Raw genomic sequence first — 15,802 nt, forward strand, 5'->3', positions numbered from 1 at the left:
GGATGGGATTTCCACTTGAGTATTTACATCTGCACTAGTTAATTTAATACTTGGTCCTCCTGTTGCTGACATGTTGCAGTTTGATGGGGTTTGCTGTCCTACTTCCAAATACTGAGTTAAACTAGTATCTTTTTTTTTCTCTTGAACAACAGCTCCAAAACATTCAGCACAACAGATATCTTAAAAGAAGTTCTCCAAACAGACTCTTAATTTTTTAAAGGTCCTATCATTACATATAATTAAAACAAAAATTGAACAGACTTTTCCCTGAAAATGGCGTTGACCATATCTTATTTTTTAATTATGTTTAGAAGTTGATGGTTCAGAAATTTGATGTTATCAGCAATGCATGGGCAACCAGTTGTTTATTTTCCATAACTTACCTGTTTTGGAGTTACTTTGTTTCTACCTATTTCTATCATTTGGACAGAATTAGTGGCAGGAAGAGGGGAATGAAAAATGGCTGAATTCTTACTACCTGGGACCAACAACTTCCGTAAGTTCACTCAGGAATCCTTGGCTGCCATCAGGAAGAGGATTGCAGCCAAGAAGATTTGTCAAAGAAATACTACAGAGCAGAAATCTGAGGAGAAACAACGTCCTCAGCTGGACCTAAAAGCTTTCCAGAAGTTACCAGCTCTCTATGGAAATCCTCCTCCAGAGCTCATTGGGGAACCACTGGAGGATCTTGACCCATATTACAAAGATCACAAGGTTAGAGCCAGCCAAGATGCTCGGATTTTTATTTTAATTAATTTAATTTGATCTAATTGAATTTATTGTATTGCCAAGAAATGTTTATGTGAATGATCCATCAGAGTTTTGCTTTCATCCCTTCAGAAAAACCATCATCCTTTCCTGGGTTAAATAATGCATGCAGTTGGCACAGCTGAGTGACATGCTGCAATCTTTAAAAATAAAGCCTAATCTTGAATTATATGAATTCAATAATATGGAAGTTATTAATATTTGAATCAGAATGGAAGCAGAAAAAAATTGACAAAGGAAGAAAAGGGGTTTTTGAGTCAGATCTACAAGAAATTATAACATTTTTGTATATTTTTTTAAGTTCCATAGTTTGAAACCATTTCTGTCACTCTGTCTCAATGCTTATGTTACACTTATGTGTACAATAATTAATATCTGAGTATAAAAATTATTTTAAAACAATTCCTGATGAATCCTTAAAAACTTCCTATTCAGCCCTATATGTCATGACATATTGAAGAATATGATTTTCAATAATGAAAAGAGAAATGGGAACAAATCCATTGGAAATTATGCTTGCTTGAGAAATGCTTAAAACTTTGAACTAATTTCTACAGTCTAAGAGCCAGAGTGTCACTGTCAACATTAGTGGATAGGGTGCAGTTCTTCCGCCTTTGTATATCTTGACTCAATGAGAGGTTCATTCCATATTAAGAGAAAAATAAGTAAGATTAGTTCCATGCACTGTTTTTCACAAATCCCAAGGTTTAGAAGAGAAGTTCATGCTAAGAATTAATAGGTATTAACTTTTTCATCAGTTTCTGATGAAAAGATAGCAAAGTAATACAGAATCTTTCCAGTTAACCAAACAGACTACAGTGACATTCAAACTCTTGCACAAAAGTATGTTCTCCAAAAAATTGTTGTTGTTTTTTTATTTTTTAAAAGGTTTTCATAGTGCTAAACAAAAAGAAAACAATCTTCAGATTTACTGCTACACGTGCCCTGTGGATCCTCAGCCCTTTCCATCCAATACGAAGATTGGCAATTAAAATTTTGGTTCATTCATATCCTTTCTTAACTCTTTTTGATTATAAAACTCTGTGTAATTCTATGCCTTTGTGTTTTAGAGCACTGAATGAATTTGGTCTTTTCCTCTCTACAGAGTGTTTTTATATTATGAATTGCCTTAGATATTATTATTTTTTGGTGCTCCTGTCCTACTTGGAAATAAATAGTTTTATAAGTATTTGGCTTATGAGCCTGTTTTTCTACAGATTTTTGTTTTGATACTAAGCTTTGATACTGATTTCCTGATGTATCCAAGCATCTCATGCTGAATCCTTTCCCAGTGAAAAGATTAGTAATAAGATTTCTACCCTCTTTCTTATCTACTGTTTACCCAAATGTAAGAATTAAATTCATTCACCTGCCAGAGCTGATCAAGGATTGGCCAGTTTTAAAAGAGAAGGGTGAGACAGGCAGGCATGCATAGAAAACACACAGAAAGAAAAAAATATGTAAATTCAGTTTCTTTGGGAAATAAGACAAAAAAATATACCTTTGGTATACAAAAGTAAGGAACATAATACCTTTGGAATATAAAGGTTATATAGATCCCACCTCAGAGGTCAAATATAGGGATGGGAGTCACTATTTCTCTAGTTTGGCACTGGGGATTGAGACCAAAGCAATGATGATGTTGCTTGGGGCTGAATCAGAGCAGTCTGTGGTGTCCCTGTGTGGGTTACAGGTTTTCATCCATCTCCTGACTCTGTGGTGCTGAGGAAACTGCAATGAGTCTGAAGTTGTTGCTGTGGCAGTGTACAGACATCTCTGGAAGAGGGATGCCTCTCATCTGAGGCTTTCCCTCCCCAGAATTTGGATGATGTTGGCATTTCAACACTAGTGGTCCAGCTCCTTGTGACTGTTTAACCATGCCTAGAGATAAAGTCAGGAATTGTATTTGTTTCTTTTGTTTTGTTTTGTGGGTGTGGAGAGGATAGATAATGGAAAAGCCAGGTGTCTTTCCCATGCAATTCTACCTGCTGGATTGCCAAAATGTGTGGTATGGCACAAGGCATGAGATCCAGCTCCAGAGCCAGGTGCTTGAGCTTAGGTGTCTACAGCTGAGGTAGCCCAAGTTCTTGTTGATACCCTGTAGTCAGCAGGTCCCAGAGGGCAGCTGGGCAGCCATAACACTGGGCTAAACATGTTCATCTTGGGTGATTTGAAACATCTGTGAGTATCCTGGCAGTCTTCGTCCTGTCCCTTCAGAGGAGAACAGCTTTGCTTGTTTAGAGTCAGGTTTGGGCTCCATCTGTGTGACTTTGTGTAAGTTTTTAACTTCTGTGCTATAACATGAGATTAAAATTTCATTCTTCCTCCCACTTTTAGAGTGCTTGAGGATCCTTTTACCAGGTTTGCAATGCTTAGAGCAGCACACCTGAAGTCCATGAATAATGACAGTAATGTGTTGTCATCTAGCACAACTCAAAATCAATAAATACCTGTTTCTGCTGTCCTTACATTTGCTTCAAGGAAAAAGCCAGATACTATATCTATGACTGATAGAACCTCTAGTTATATTTCGGAATCAATGTCATATTCTTTGCCTTCACTCCTGTGACTTACATTATTCACTTTGTTTATCATGTGCACCATTATAACTAATTGTGTATTCATGGCTCTGACTGAGTCTGCAAAGACTTCATCTAATTCGTCAAACATACTCAAGTATGTCGAGTAAGTATCTGTGGGTATGTATATTTCTTCATTTTTTAGTGATATTGAATTATTGAGGCTCATCTTGCCTCTTTCACTCAAGATGGTTTATGGGAGATTTAAAAGGAAAGTTGCCTGGGTTAGAACTTGATATATATATATTTTAAATTTATTTTTTTTAGAATTTGAGTATTTTTGTTTGTAAACCAAATATTTATAATAATTTTGGTGTTATAGGAGAGAATAAGCATAGATAAAGTTCCACTGTTGAACTGGTTTCATGTCTGGTCTACTGCTCCAGTTTGTTTTACCACTTTCTGAAGTGACTCAGTAATTATTTGCTCTCTGTCGAGATGCATTTCCCATTTTTACTGATACTGATGAAGCACATGGAAAGCTGCTGTCTTTTAAAATTCTTTCTTAGTGTATTGAAATGCTGAATTTTAATTTAATAAAATATTCTGTTAGACACTCTTGTCCTGCAGGACTGTGTTAGAAAGTAAAATTCTTTTCTTCATTGTTGTCAACACTTGTAGTGTTAAGCAACAATAAATCTGTACCTTTGTAGTCCTTCTTAAAATGTATTATCCCATTTTTAAAATTTTTAAAAAAATATTTCAGCTCTCATTTTTTCACTTAAAAAAAAGAATGCAAATAATGATAATTGTAACACTTAACATTAATGAAAATATTCCCAAAGACTTAGTTCCAAACACTCATCTAAAATTATTTTTTACTGTCTCATGTTACATTACACTGAAACAACTGGGAATGACAAATTCTCATGCAATCAGGACAAAGCTCTGCATGGCATTGATATACAGATCTCCAGAAGATGCTGAGATACTTCTCTACCTGTGAGAGAATTAAAGATTACATCAGAGTTGAATCTGCTGTTGGCATCAACTACCATTCAAAGCATTTCAAGAATAATCTCAGAATAATTCTTTTCAAATGAAAAGGGAAGTACTACATCCATATAATTTCTTAGTGCATTTGCTGACTATCAAATGAATGCCTTTTGAATTCTGTAGGGAGACTGCTGCCTTGAAATTGTAAGTGCACTCAGTTAAGTCCAGAAGAGCTTTTACTGGTAATTTTTCGTTAATAAGAATAATTGCCATCTTAAATTGAAACCCCTCTACTCTTGTTTTCCTCTAAGTGTTTTAAATGTTCTGCACAGAAAAGGATGCTGTGTGCCCAAAGTAAATAACACACAACGTATCACACGTTCACTTGGACACTTGAAACCAGAGGAAGATACAAATTTTGATCTTTGTTTTAGCTTGTAGCCGGAAGTTTTGTGTTTCTGAAATTATGGGGACTCACATGAAAGAGTTTGGGAAAAAAGTTTTTTGAATCTGCAAAAAGTTGCATGTTAATAGTCAGGTCCAGGTTGCAGTCAGCTGCTGTCTCCAGCTCCATTTGAGCCAGATTCTGCTGGAATACACCAAAATCAACAGCAGTCTGTGTTCTCTCCAGCACTGCCTTGGTTTGCTGGCCTAGATATTAAATAGTCTGAGAGTGTCTGTTCCACTGAGTGCTAATATTGCTCTTTTCCTGTGGCACTTTTCTCCCTTCCTTAGATTTACTTTCACTGGCATTTACACTTTTGAATCATTGATAAAAATATTGGCAAGAGGATTCTGTCTAAATGAATTCACTTTCCTTCGAGATCCCTGGAACTGGTTGGACTTCAGCGTTATCGTTATGGCGTAAGTGGGAACACATAAAATATGGATTACCTGCCTTGGCTCTCTGTGCTTGGAGCTCTCACTGCTGTGGTGCAAAAGGCTGTCTGTGGTACAAAAATCAACTCATGGCTCCTAATTGCACCTGAAACTGTCTAGAATGTTGACTTTTCCCCTTGTTAATCACTCACTGTAATACAACAACATTTTAGTCTCTCAAGAATGGAATTGAGCTGTGCAGAGCAAGATGTATCCAGTGGTGGGTGGATGTCACTGCATGTGTTTAGACCAGTGAAATGTCTTAGCTGGGCATAAATAAACATACTGATCCTGTGAATGAAACTATGATTTTGCAAATAGAATGATGGTTATAGACACCAGTACAGTGGATTAAATTTGAGCTCTATCTCCAAAAATCACAGTTTGAGCTTCATTTTCTGTTGATTAGTGAGGTTTCAGCCAGCATTTAAACCTGAAATTAATATTTTTGAGTGTAATCTTTGTTTATATACTAAATGAAGGATATATTAAGATGCTGGCACAAAAGCTGCTGTGCACAAGCCAAGAGACACCTCAAGTAGAAACTATAAAAATCACGAATTGGGTTTCTGTTGTGTAAGTCTTCAGAGGAATTCTTGACAGGTAGACTTTTTATACTTAAAATACTCTTGGAAGGATTGACATTCAAGAATGACCACTGTAAAATAACTGCCCTGTTTGCCCTGTTCAACCCCCTGAAATATCACATATGGACTTTACAGATATGTGGGAGCATTTAGTGCCCTGGGGAGTGTGTCAGTCCTTCGGACTTTCAGGGTTCTGAGAGCATTAAAAACCATATCAGTAGTCCCAGGTAAGAAGTCTTATTTGCTGAATGTTTTCTGCTACTTAAAACTCGTTCATTGCTCATTTAAAATGTTGGTTTCTATCTTTTTTTTTCCTGTATCTTTTATGGATTTCAGATGCTGGTGACTTTGTAGACACAAACCTTGTCTTGGTTCACATGTCACAGTCAGGACGAATATAGTGTTAAAAAGAATCTTGCATGTATTTTATTTTCATTATGCTTTTAAAAACTGTTAAGACTTTATAATGTCAGTTTTACAGAATGTCCTGCCAGCTGATCTGTGTGTTTTGGTTCAGCAGAATTAACTGGAGATTGAAATGACTTTGCTGTTAATCATCTTACATCATCAATCTGTGCTAGGAGAGGTTTGGATTGGATTTTAGGAAAAATTCCTTCACTGAAAGGGTGGTCAGACACCGGAACAGGCTGCCCAGGGAAGTGGTGGAATCACCATCTCTGAGAGTGTTCAAAAACCATGTGCATTTGGCACATGGGGACAGGGTTTAATGGTGAACATGGCAGTGCTGGGGGAAGGATTGGACTCGATGATTATCTTAGGTCTTTCCAACCTTAACAATTTTGTGATTCTATCCCAGGGAAAACTGCTTCCTTTTCACTTTTCCCTTAGTTCTAAAGCCCATGGGTTCTTTCTCATGATGAAATAAAAATTAAGAACCAGTGAGTTGCCTCTATTTTCTCTTTCTCATCTTTCCCATTATAGTCAGTATTGTTTACAGTATTTTCACAAGTTATCAGTGTCAGAAGTTTAATTTAAATTATGCATATCACTTTTTATGGACTAGGAAAACTAGACTATCTCTGGTTCCTCATCCTTACATGAATATTTTGCAGAAATTAAAGGAATTTCTGAAAATTGTAGGATCAATGAAATGAAGAAGAAAATATTTTTCTCATATTAGTCCCTTTCATCTAAACTCTAGTTGAAAATATGTTTACTGCACATTATCCTGTAATTTGAGTAGTTTGGGTTTTATGCATTATTTTAACTCTAATCAAATATGATATCTGGATCTGCTTTTCAGCCTGTTTCCCCCTTTTATGTTGTGTTTTTAGGACTCAAGATCATTGTAGGAGCACTTATCCAATCTGTTAAGAAACTTGCTAATGTGATGATCCTGACTGTGTTCTGCCTGAGTGTCTTTGCCCTCATTGGCCTCCAGCTTTTTAAGGGAAATCTCAGACAAAAGTGTATCAAGAACACTACAGAGTTTCGTAATAAAACATGGGAAACATATGAAATGTTTGCTAATGATTCAGGTAATTTTTCTCCTTAATTCTTTTTTAGGTGGTAATACAGACACTGCTGCCAATTATGTTGATGTTGTGATTGATATTTTGATAACTACCTGGTGATGGCTTTTTTCTTCCCAGAGCAGCTCACAGACATCCAGGAATGCGTTCCTTCCCTTCATTAAGAAAAGAAAAGCACTTCTAAATTTTCCAGTAATATCCAGCCCTGTTTTATGACAGTAATTGAAACATGCATTAGCTCATTCTCTGTTGTAATTCCCTGAAGTTCACCTTTTACTACATGCCGAAGAGCCTGTCTTTATTTTCCTGCCCAGGGAGAACAGCTCTGTCTTAGAATAGAGGAATTTGTTTAACAGTCAAATTGCTTTCTTCTTGACATCATAAGTATCTTACGTCTTATATAAGATATATACCCTATTCATCTTTCATGGTTACACCTTGACTGAGGCTGGTGGTGGAACCACAGAGCAGAGATCAACAAAGACATCAAAACATTCTCAAAAGGAACAACTGTAAGATGCAATTCAGAAAGGAAAAGCCTTGTGCTAAAGGAGAAGCCTCAGTATATGTGAAAAAATAGACTCAAAAATAACCAATGCCCATGCCTGAAATATGATGAAAGCTCATCTTTGAAGAAAGTCTCCCCCAGTGAGTCCAGACACAGCAGCAGTTACAGAGAGACAAGAATTCTCCCAGGGCAACTGTTGAAATACATGAGAAGCCATCCAAGGGTTGCTGTTTGTACACAATCTGTGTGGGAGATTTGTTCAGACAGGGTTTGTTCAATAACTTCATAGTCCAGGGGAAGAAGTGTTTTTAGTAAAGATTTGTGAGGAAAAACTTTTTTCTTGTACCTACTGAAAGACTACATATAAGAAGAAACTTTTTAACACACACAGAACATTATAAAAATCATAATTGAAAGCAAACTTCAAAAGAAACCTGGCAGTGACTACAGAACCTCACGAGACCCTTGATGTGACAAAGTTTGGCTACAAATGCTGTGTTTTCTGTGCTGAAGAAAGAGGAAACAAAAGCATCTACATTTTATTATTGATTTAGTGCAGAACACTGCAGCTGTATAATGGCCTGGAGAAAGTTGAGCTCAAGAAATTAAAAATCTGTCTTGCTTCACGAGCTTTGCCTTGTTCAAATCCTATGCCAAAAGGAATGAGAAACAAAAGGAGTAAGAGGACCCAGACAGGTTTAGTGCAAAGTAGGTGACTTTCCTATAGGATTTAGGATCTACAGCACTAAACTCAGTCTTCTATAAATTTTTAAATGTTTTTATGGGCTGCTTTAGTCCTGGTTTTGTGGGAAGTTCCCACTTCCAACATGGAGAACTACATGCTATTATGATTCCCTAAAGTTCAATCACTGAATGTTCTTAAAAAAAGTTTCTATCATAGCTGAGCAAAACTTGTGTGGAAAGCAGCCTAGATAGTGACTCATTCCTTTGTAGAGTGTTTACATGGTACAGCTGATACCAAAGGTTGCTGTTGGCTCTGAATCATGCTGACTTACCTGATGAGCACAGCTGAGGTTTGAGATGCACCAGGAAGACATGAGGCCACCCTTACACCTGGGATAATAAACCCACATCTTCATGGAGATAATTAGCTATTTAGCACTTAAGTTTTTTCTTTGAGTCTGCTGATAGCTGAGGCATCAGAGTAACTAAGGCTGAGAGAAGTAGACGAGTTCAAAGAAGGCACAGCTCAAGCATCCTAATGGAGAAATCTTAATTTCCCAGCTAAGCAGGGTTAGGAGTTGCTGTTTTGCTCCGCAGTGGTGGATCTGCACACAGTGAAACAATCTTTGCTTCTTCTCAAAACGGCTTTATTTTTTATTGCTCATTGAAAACAGAACAGGTCTGTGCTACTCCTAATGATGTTTGCACTGGAGAAGAGCAATTCCTCTGGGCCAGAACTGTGCCAGAGTTTGTGCTAATGGTCACCAGATCATGGATTGGTTTAATATTTAGATTAGATATTAGGAAGAGTGGTGAGGCCCTGGCACAGGTTGCCCAGGGAAGCTTTAAAGGTCCCATTCCTGGAAGTGTTCAAGGCCAGGCTGGATGTGCCTTGGGGACAACTTGGTCTAGTGAAAGATGTCTCTGCCCATGGCATGAGATGAGCTTTACACTCCCTTCCAACCCAAACCACTCTAAGATTCTACGACTGTGTTTGAGCCTGTGCCTTCCAATTCTTCATTTCCTTTACGCAGATGTAGCCAAAGTGATTATATTTTTTAAAATTCCATATTCAAGCACTGCCTTCAGTCTGGAAAGTTGTGCATACAAATATGCATGTTTATAAATGAACTGGGGCATCCTGCAATCTGGTGTACTTAATGTGAGCATGGAAAATGTGTGTTGTGTACACATACACTTATAGGTCACTGGTTACTCATCACTGCTTATATTCAATGCTAGCAGATTCAGTCTAGAAAGTGCTTCAGTTGTCTGGTTCAAATGTGTTTTTATTTTCTTTTTTTTTCTTTTTAATAGATGACTTTGCTAAGAAAAATGGCACCGTAGATATTTTGCTGTGTGGTTCTGGTGCTGGGTAAGTGCACTTGAGAATATTTCTTCTTTGGAAGTTTTGTCTGCCTCAGTGCTTCTGTGTTTGCTCAGTCATGTGAGACAAAAGCAGAAATTCCAAGCTTTCCTTGAATGCAGAAACAGGAACACAGAAAAGAAAGTGCAGTAAACAGTCAGATAACGTAGTAGTTGTAGGGAACGAAGTATGAACCTGCAGTCTAAATTCCTTTTGGACTCTTTAACTTTTGGAGGGAGATGTGGCTGCCTTGTAGTGGGGGGCAGGGGATGAGGTAGCTCTCCTGGGATGGAGGTCTACTCTAGCCTGTCCTGTTACTTTGTTGTGTGTTGTGGGTACTGCTTTTTCCATCCCACCTTCCAGCAAATACCACCTGGATGAGAAATTTGGTTTGCAATCTAATGAAAATGCAGAGCTGAATCATAATCAGAATTATTACTTAAACTGAAGTTTTCCCTGAAATCTGCATGGCTAAATGAGCTCCACATTTTTGTTATTGCTTCCAGGGTTTGTCCTCCAGGCTATATATGCTGTAAAATTGGTCCAAATCCTGATTATGGTTTCACCAGCTTTGATACATTTGGCTGGGCTTTTCTTTCCTTATTCCGCCTGATGACCCAGGACTACTGGGAGCGTCTGTACCAACAGGTACCAGCTTTGTGCATAATTGAGAACTGATTTTCAATAGCTGAAGAAGAAAATGTGTAGGGAGGACAAGAAACCTGAAATAAAAGCAATAGCAGTGAGTCATCAACCCCACATCCTCCCCTCTCCCTTCCCACAAGCTGTGATTCCCAGAAAAGGGATGCTGAAGTGCTTCCCAGCCCTATTCCCCTGCTAGTTTGGGGACTTAAAACTAAGTGCTGAAAGGGTTCTGTGCTGTCCTTCAAAAACATAAAAATACCTCATTGATTATTCTCATGGGATGTCTGATCAGTGATTCACAATGAGGGTGTAGGAAGAGGGAGAAAGAGGGGGAAGAAGGGCCAAGGAAGGTCTAATTCTCTTTAAGCTGCCCAGAGCATTGTGTCTAGGAAGCTCAGTGCTTCTAAAGACTTTCAGAGACACACTGAAAGCCTATTTGGTTTTTTTTTTGTAGTAATGTTTATCTCTGGGGTGTGTTACTTGCAGACCCTCAGAGCTTCTGGGAAGGTGTATATAGTCTTCTTCATGATGGTCATCTTTCTGGGCTCATTTTATCTAGTCAACTTGATTCTGGCTGTAGTAACAATGGCATATGAAGACCAGAACAAGGCCACTATTGCTGAAACAGAGGCAAAGGAAAGGACATTTCGGGAAGCCATGGAATTACTACAGAAGGAGCAAGAGGTATGTAAATTATTCTCTTGCAAGAATTAGTGCCTTTGTTCTATTGTCAGTCACACAGGAACACAGAATCACAGAGGAACACAGAATGGTTTGGGTTGAAAAAGATCCTCTAGTTCCAACCCCCCTGCCATGGAGAGGTAACTTTCCATGGGACCAGGATGCTCAGAGCCCCATCCAGACAGAAAGCACTCCCTGTGTACAGCTGTATATAGTAATCACTCAAGGAAACAAGAGCAAGTGATAACTTATTGAAAGTACTGGTTCCTAGAGTTACAGAACAATTCCTTGTTCACCTGTGTATTTTTCCTGTGAAGCAATGACTTTTGCTGTAGATAAAGAGCCTTAAAATCTGATGCTAATTTAAGAAAATGGTATTAAAAATTTGGAAAATATAAAATTCCATCACCCAACAGCTTCCAAAAGAAAAAGTTGTTGTTTTTAATTTTTTTTCTTTTATTTTTTCCCTGTGGTCTGCTGAGCAAAGAATTATACAGTAATTCTGCCAATCAACTGCATTAACCTCTGAGCCAAAACTTATTGTAGTTGAATAAAAAGACTCTTGGTAGGAAAAATGGCTTAGAAGCTTCTAGAACAAGATACCCCTGTGTTTTGACAATATTGTCCTAAATACAGTATGGGAAGGAGAGTCAGCCACAGTGTGATTAGATGGAATTTTAATATGGTTTGAGCAATTATTTTGGGTAAAGAACGTATTCTACTGCATTATTTTGAAACTGAGTATTTTTATTGTAAGCAAATATGCCATATGGAAGAAGAGGAGCTGTAATGTGATTATTGTGCCTCTGGCAGGCCCAGTACATGTGATCATGGAACACACTGCAAATAGCAAATTGTTCAGTGCTCCATATGTTGGGGGAATTCTGTGCTCTTTCTTTTAGTCTTATCACACACTGGAAGATTTTTAATGAGCTTGGTGAAACACAAATTGTTAACAGGAAATAATAATATAGAGCACAGAAGCATTTTCTTTCTGCTTTTATTCAAAGAACCCAGCAAAAATATCATCCATGTTTCTGTTTTAATTTCAGTCACTGGGTGTTAAAGGAATTGATATCCTGTCACTTAGCTCCTTTGAAGCCTCTTCTCTGTCAACCAAAGAAATCAAAGAAAGAAGCAATAGGAAAAAGAGAAATAAGTCCTTGGGGATAGAAGATAATGAAGATGAAGAACAATTTTTCAAGTCACAGTTCACAGACAGTCAACGAAAGTTGGTAATCTATTATCTGAATCTGAGATTCCTACAGCTTTTCCGATTCTAATACTAAAATTAATTGCTTGAAAGCATAAACCAAATATCATTAAAAAAACAGATCACTCTTACATCTTTAAAATAAAAAATGGGGGGGATAAAGAAGAACTAGATGTAAAAATTAATTTGGAAAGGAAATGCTATCAATAAAGGATGAAAAAAATTACAATAGTTAAAATACATTTTTTTAACACTGAGAAATAAAAAAAAGTGAATTACTATTAGAAGTTAGCTTTTATACCATCATGGTCTAATAAAATCTCTTACTTAAAGTACAAATATAAAGCTTATCACTAAAACAGCCACTACAGCTGATAAGATTTTATTATCTGCCTTTTAAAGTATAAACAAATCCTTTCAAGAAAAATATATATCAAATAAGGCTTTGGACTTGCAATGGTTGAAAGTAAATGTTGTGAAACTCTAAACATTTACTGCTTCCCCAGATTTTCTCTGTGATATTATGCTGTTCTCTCTTTATTGCTTTTCCTGGGCTTTTAGTCTCTCCTTGGCCTGGTGTATGGTCCCAACACAAACCAGGGGAGCCGCAGGTTCAGCCACGGGAGCGTGTTCAGCTTCCAAACACCTCCAGCAGAAGTGGATTCCAGAACGGATTTAGGTGATGAGGAAACCCACCATGCTGGGGAACACAAAATCCGGTGCCAGTCCCTGTCGGGCACACAGATGGGGCGACGCTCCAGCCTGCAAAGCCAAATGAGCCACAGCTCTCACCCCCCTACCCCGAACTGTGTGCAGAGCAGGTGGGCGAACACAGAGGACCACCATGGTGTGATTTTGGGGCTGGGAGGAGGAAGCAGCAGGGTGCACAGCCAAGATCTGGTGCCTTCTGAAGGATTAACGCTTCCACCACTGATGGAAGACTCAGGAAAGGGAGATCTGGTAAGGAAAAAGATGTTATTTTAAATATATACTTCATATTATGGTTTATTTATCAGTGGCAGAGTTTTTTTGTTTTTGTCTGAAGAGTTTCAGTGTAACAGTAAACAGTGATACGAACTGAAGTGTACTGGTTGTCAGTAGAAACTGGTTTTTAATAGTCTGATGAGGTCCTGAAAACTAGACTTTGGCATTCCTGCTATAAACCTGATATTTCTGCTATTGATTAATTGTACTAATACAGTTTTAAAGGTTCCTAGTGCTGAAATTACAAGTAACGAAAGAGTCTTTCTGTCCCAAACCCTGTCCAGGGGGTTAATTTTGAGCAGTACATGTCATTTTTTTCCTCCTTATCACCTTTAGTATCATGCAGCAGCTTTTTCTGCAAGCTCTCCAAATGAGTAGAGTTGCTTTTCTACCTTTTATCCCTCACCTTTCTCCTATTCCATTAGTCTCTTGAATATTTCCTAGGCCTATTTCCCTTCATACACTTATTTCCAAGGTCTGTGCCTGCCCTGTTGCCATTACATCCTTGCAGGATCCATTTACTACAGCTCTGTTACTGAAGAGTAGGTCCTTCATTCTCAGCATCTATTGCATCTTGTAAAAGGTACATTTATCTGGCTGCGTGTCATTGTTCCTATTAACTCTCATAGCTACCCATCATCACATCCTACTTCATTTCATTCCTGTGGTATCTCCCTAATCATGTTTACTTCTTTGAGCAGCCAGCTGTACATGATGAGAGCAGCATGGTGCATTTACCTCCTCATCTGTCAGTGGAGTACTTTAATGAGGCTCTTCAGAGACAAAGGGCAGCAAGTGTAGTCAGCATAATTACCAGTGTCTTGGAGGGTAAGTGGTTCCTCATAATGTTTATTTCAGTCCTAAAGTAATGCAACCATGAAAGAGCAAAATACATTTCTTAAAGGTTAACAGAAAATTGTAGGTGTGTGGTTAGGAATTTCATTGTTAATCTGGCTCTTTTTAGGAAAAAATGCATTATCACACAGTCTTTATGTACTGAAACACATCCTTTGCCTATTATAAAAGCTCATTTTGTAGGACAGACAGTGAAGGGGGTTGGAGTGAGGGTGGGTGCAAGAATTTTCTTTAGCATCTGACCTGCAGGGTTGGAACACTATTTTTTCCTACTGATCCTGTAATTTCTGCTATGTCACTGGCAAACACTCAGGCATGCAGAATACAACAATTAATAAGATTATGCAATTAATATGAGTTGTGGCAATTCCCATATTTTGACTATTTACCCTAAAGGTTTTATTTCTTTAACTTACCTTTTCATGGTTTTGGTTGTTGTTTTTTTTTGTGTGTGTGTGTGTTTTTTTTGTTGGTGGTTGTTGTTGTTTTGGCTTTTGGTTTTTTTTTTTTTGTTGGTTTGGTTTTCTTTGTTTTTTCGGTGTGTGTATTACTCAGTGACAGTAATTTTGATGACTGATAGTCTTGTTACAGGTCTTCCTGAAAAATTTCTGTCTAAGTTGTTCAGGATGATGTTTGTTTTATTCTGTTTCTGTTGGAGAGAGTTACCACCAGTTCTTAGACCACAAGTATGGGATTTAGTAGGGGATATCACTGTGGCAGGAAGGTCTCTTAATTTAAAAAAAAAAATTTCTTGGGAGAATCACAGTTGCAGCACATCCAGCTGAGCTTTGCTTTGCAGTACAATTCATCAAAGATCTGTGTTTTGTTGCACAGCTGTGAACTGGGATGGAACAGGATTTGTAGCTCTGAGTGGCCGTAGATTAGCCCAAGAACAGGCATCAGGAAAGGTCTTTACTGGGACCTAAACACCAGTTCTGCTGCATCCATGGTGTATTCATAAAAGACACCAAGTGACGTAGGAGAATGGAAGAGCTGCAGTGAGGGTTGTGTCAAGGTGATCACACCCGAATAAGTGGTGTAAGGTGCAATCTGGGACTTGAGCCTAGAGAAGAAAGGAAAGGAAAACTAAACAGAGGGAAGAAATAAGGACAGGTCCAAGTAAGACAAGGATATGAGTCAGATCCAGCTCATCTCATCTGCAAAATTTTACAAGTCCCTGAAAACCAGATTACTGATTCCTACTGTGCTTGTCTTATCTTTAAGTTAACTCCAGTTTTTCAGTGAATTTTCACTGGACTTTAGCTGGGTCTAAGGTATTCTGAAGGACTCGTTGATATTGGTGGTGGAGAAAGGAAAGCTATGAGATTTATATTTGATCAAAAAGATGCAAGTGACAAAGACGGAACAGCTTGTCCCATTTTACTTATGGAAAATAGAGAAGTATGGAACTTGAATTATCTGGAAAGTGGTAGGTGTGACCTTTCCTGTGGAAGTGGCCTAAGGACAAATTTCAGAGACTGTAATTTGGATTTGCCTCACCTGTAGTCAGAATTCCTGGGTCTGTCATTGATTCATTAACTCCCTTGAGAGTAAAAGGAGACAGAGTGCTGTTGGGTGTGATACAGCTGGTGTCCCACCCATCTACCTGAGGACAAGGTGGGAA

At 38.1% G+C, this 15,802-nt stretch overlaps 1 protein-coding gene across 1 annotated transcript in view; it reads left to right on the top strand.

Annotated features, from left to right (window-relative positions):
* Positions 1-459: 459 nt before the first annotated feature.
* LOC139674382 (sodium channel protein type 5 subunit alpha-like) overlaps positions 460-15,802 on the top strand; it is a 32,389-nt gene continuing 17,046 nt past the window's right edge. Inside the window, exons 1-12 of the mRNA XM_071560646.1 lie at positions 460-714; positions 1,657-1,771; positions 3,339-3,453; positions 5,019-5,147; positions 5,885-5,976; positions 7,045-7,248; positions 9,752-9,809; positions 10,307-10,448; positions 10,932-11,129; positions 12,179-12,361; positions 12,901-13,299; positions 14,025-14,151. Coding sequence (XP_071416747.1) covers positions 460-714; positions 1,657-1,771; positions 3,339-3,453; positions 5,019-5,147; positions 5,885-5,976; positions 7,045-7,248; positions 9,752-9,809; positions 10,307-10,448; positions 10,932-11,129; positions 12,179-12,361; positions 12,901-13,299; positions 14,025-14,151 — 2,017 coding nt within the window. The remainder of the gene's footprint in view (positions 715-1,656; positions 1,772-3,338; positions 3,454-5,018; positions 5,148-5,884; positions 5,977-7,044; positions 7,249-9,751; positions 9,810-10,306; positions 10,449-10,931; positions 11,130-12,178; positions 12,362-12,900; positions 13,300-14,024; positions 14,152-15,802) is intronic.

The sequence above is a fragment of the Pithys albifrons genome, chromosome 7 (genome assembly GCF_047495875.1).
Source record: "Pithys albifrons albifrons isolate INPA30051 chromosome 7, PitAlb_v1, whole genome shotgun sequence".
NCBI classification, from domain to species: domain Eukaryota; kingdom Metazoa; phylum Chordata; class Aves; order Passeriformes; family Thamnophilidae; genus Pithys; species Pithys albifrons.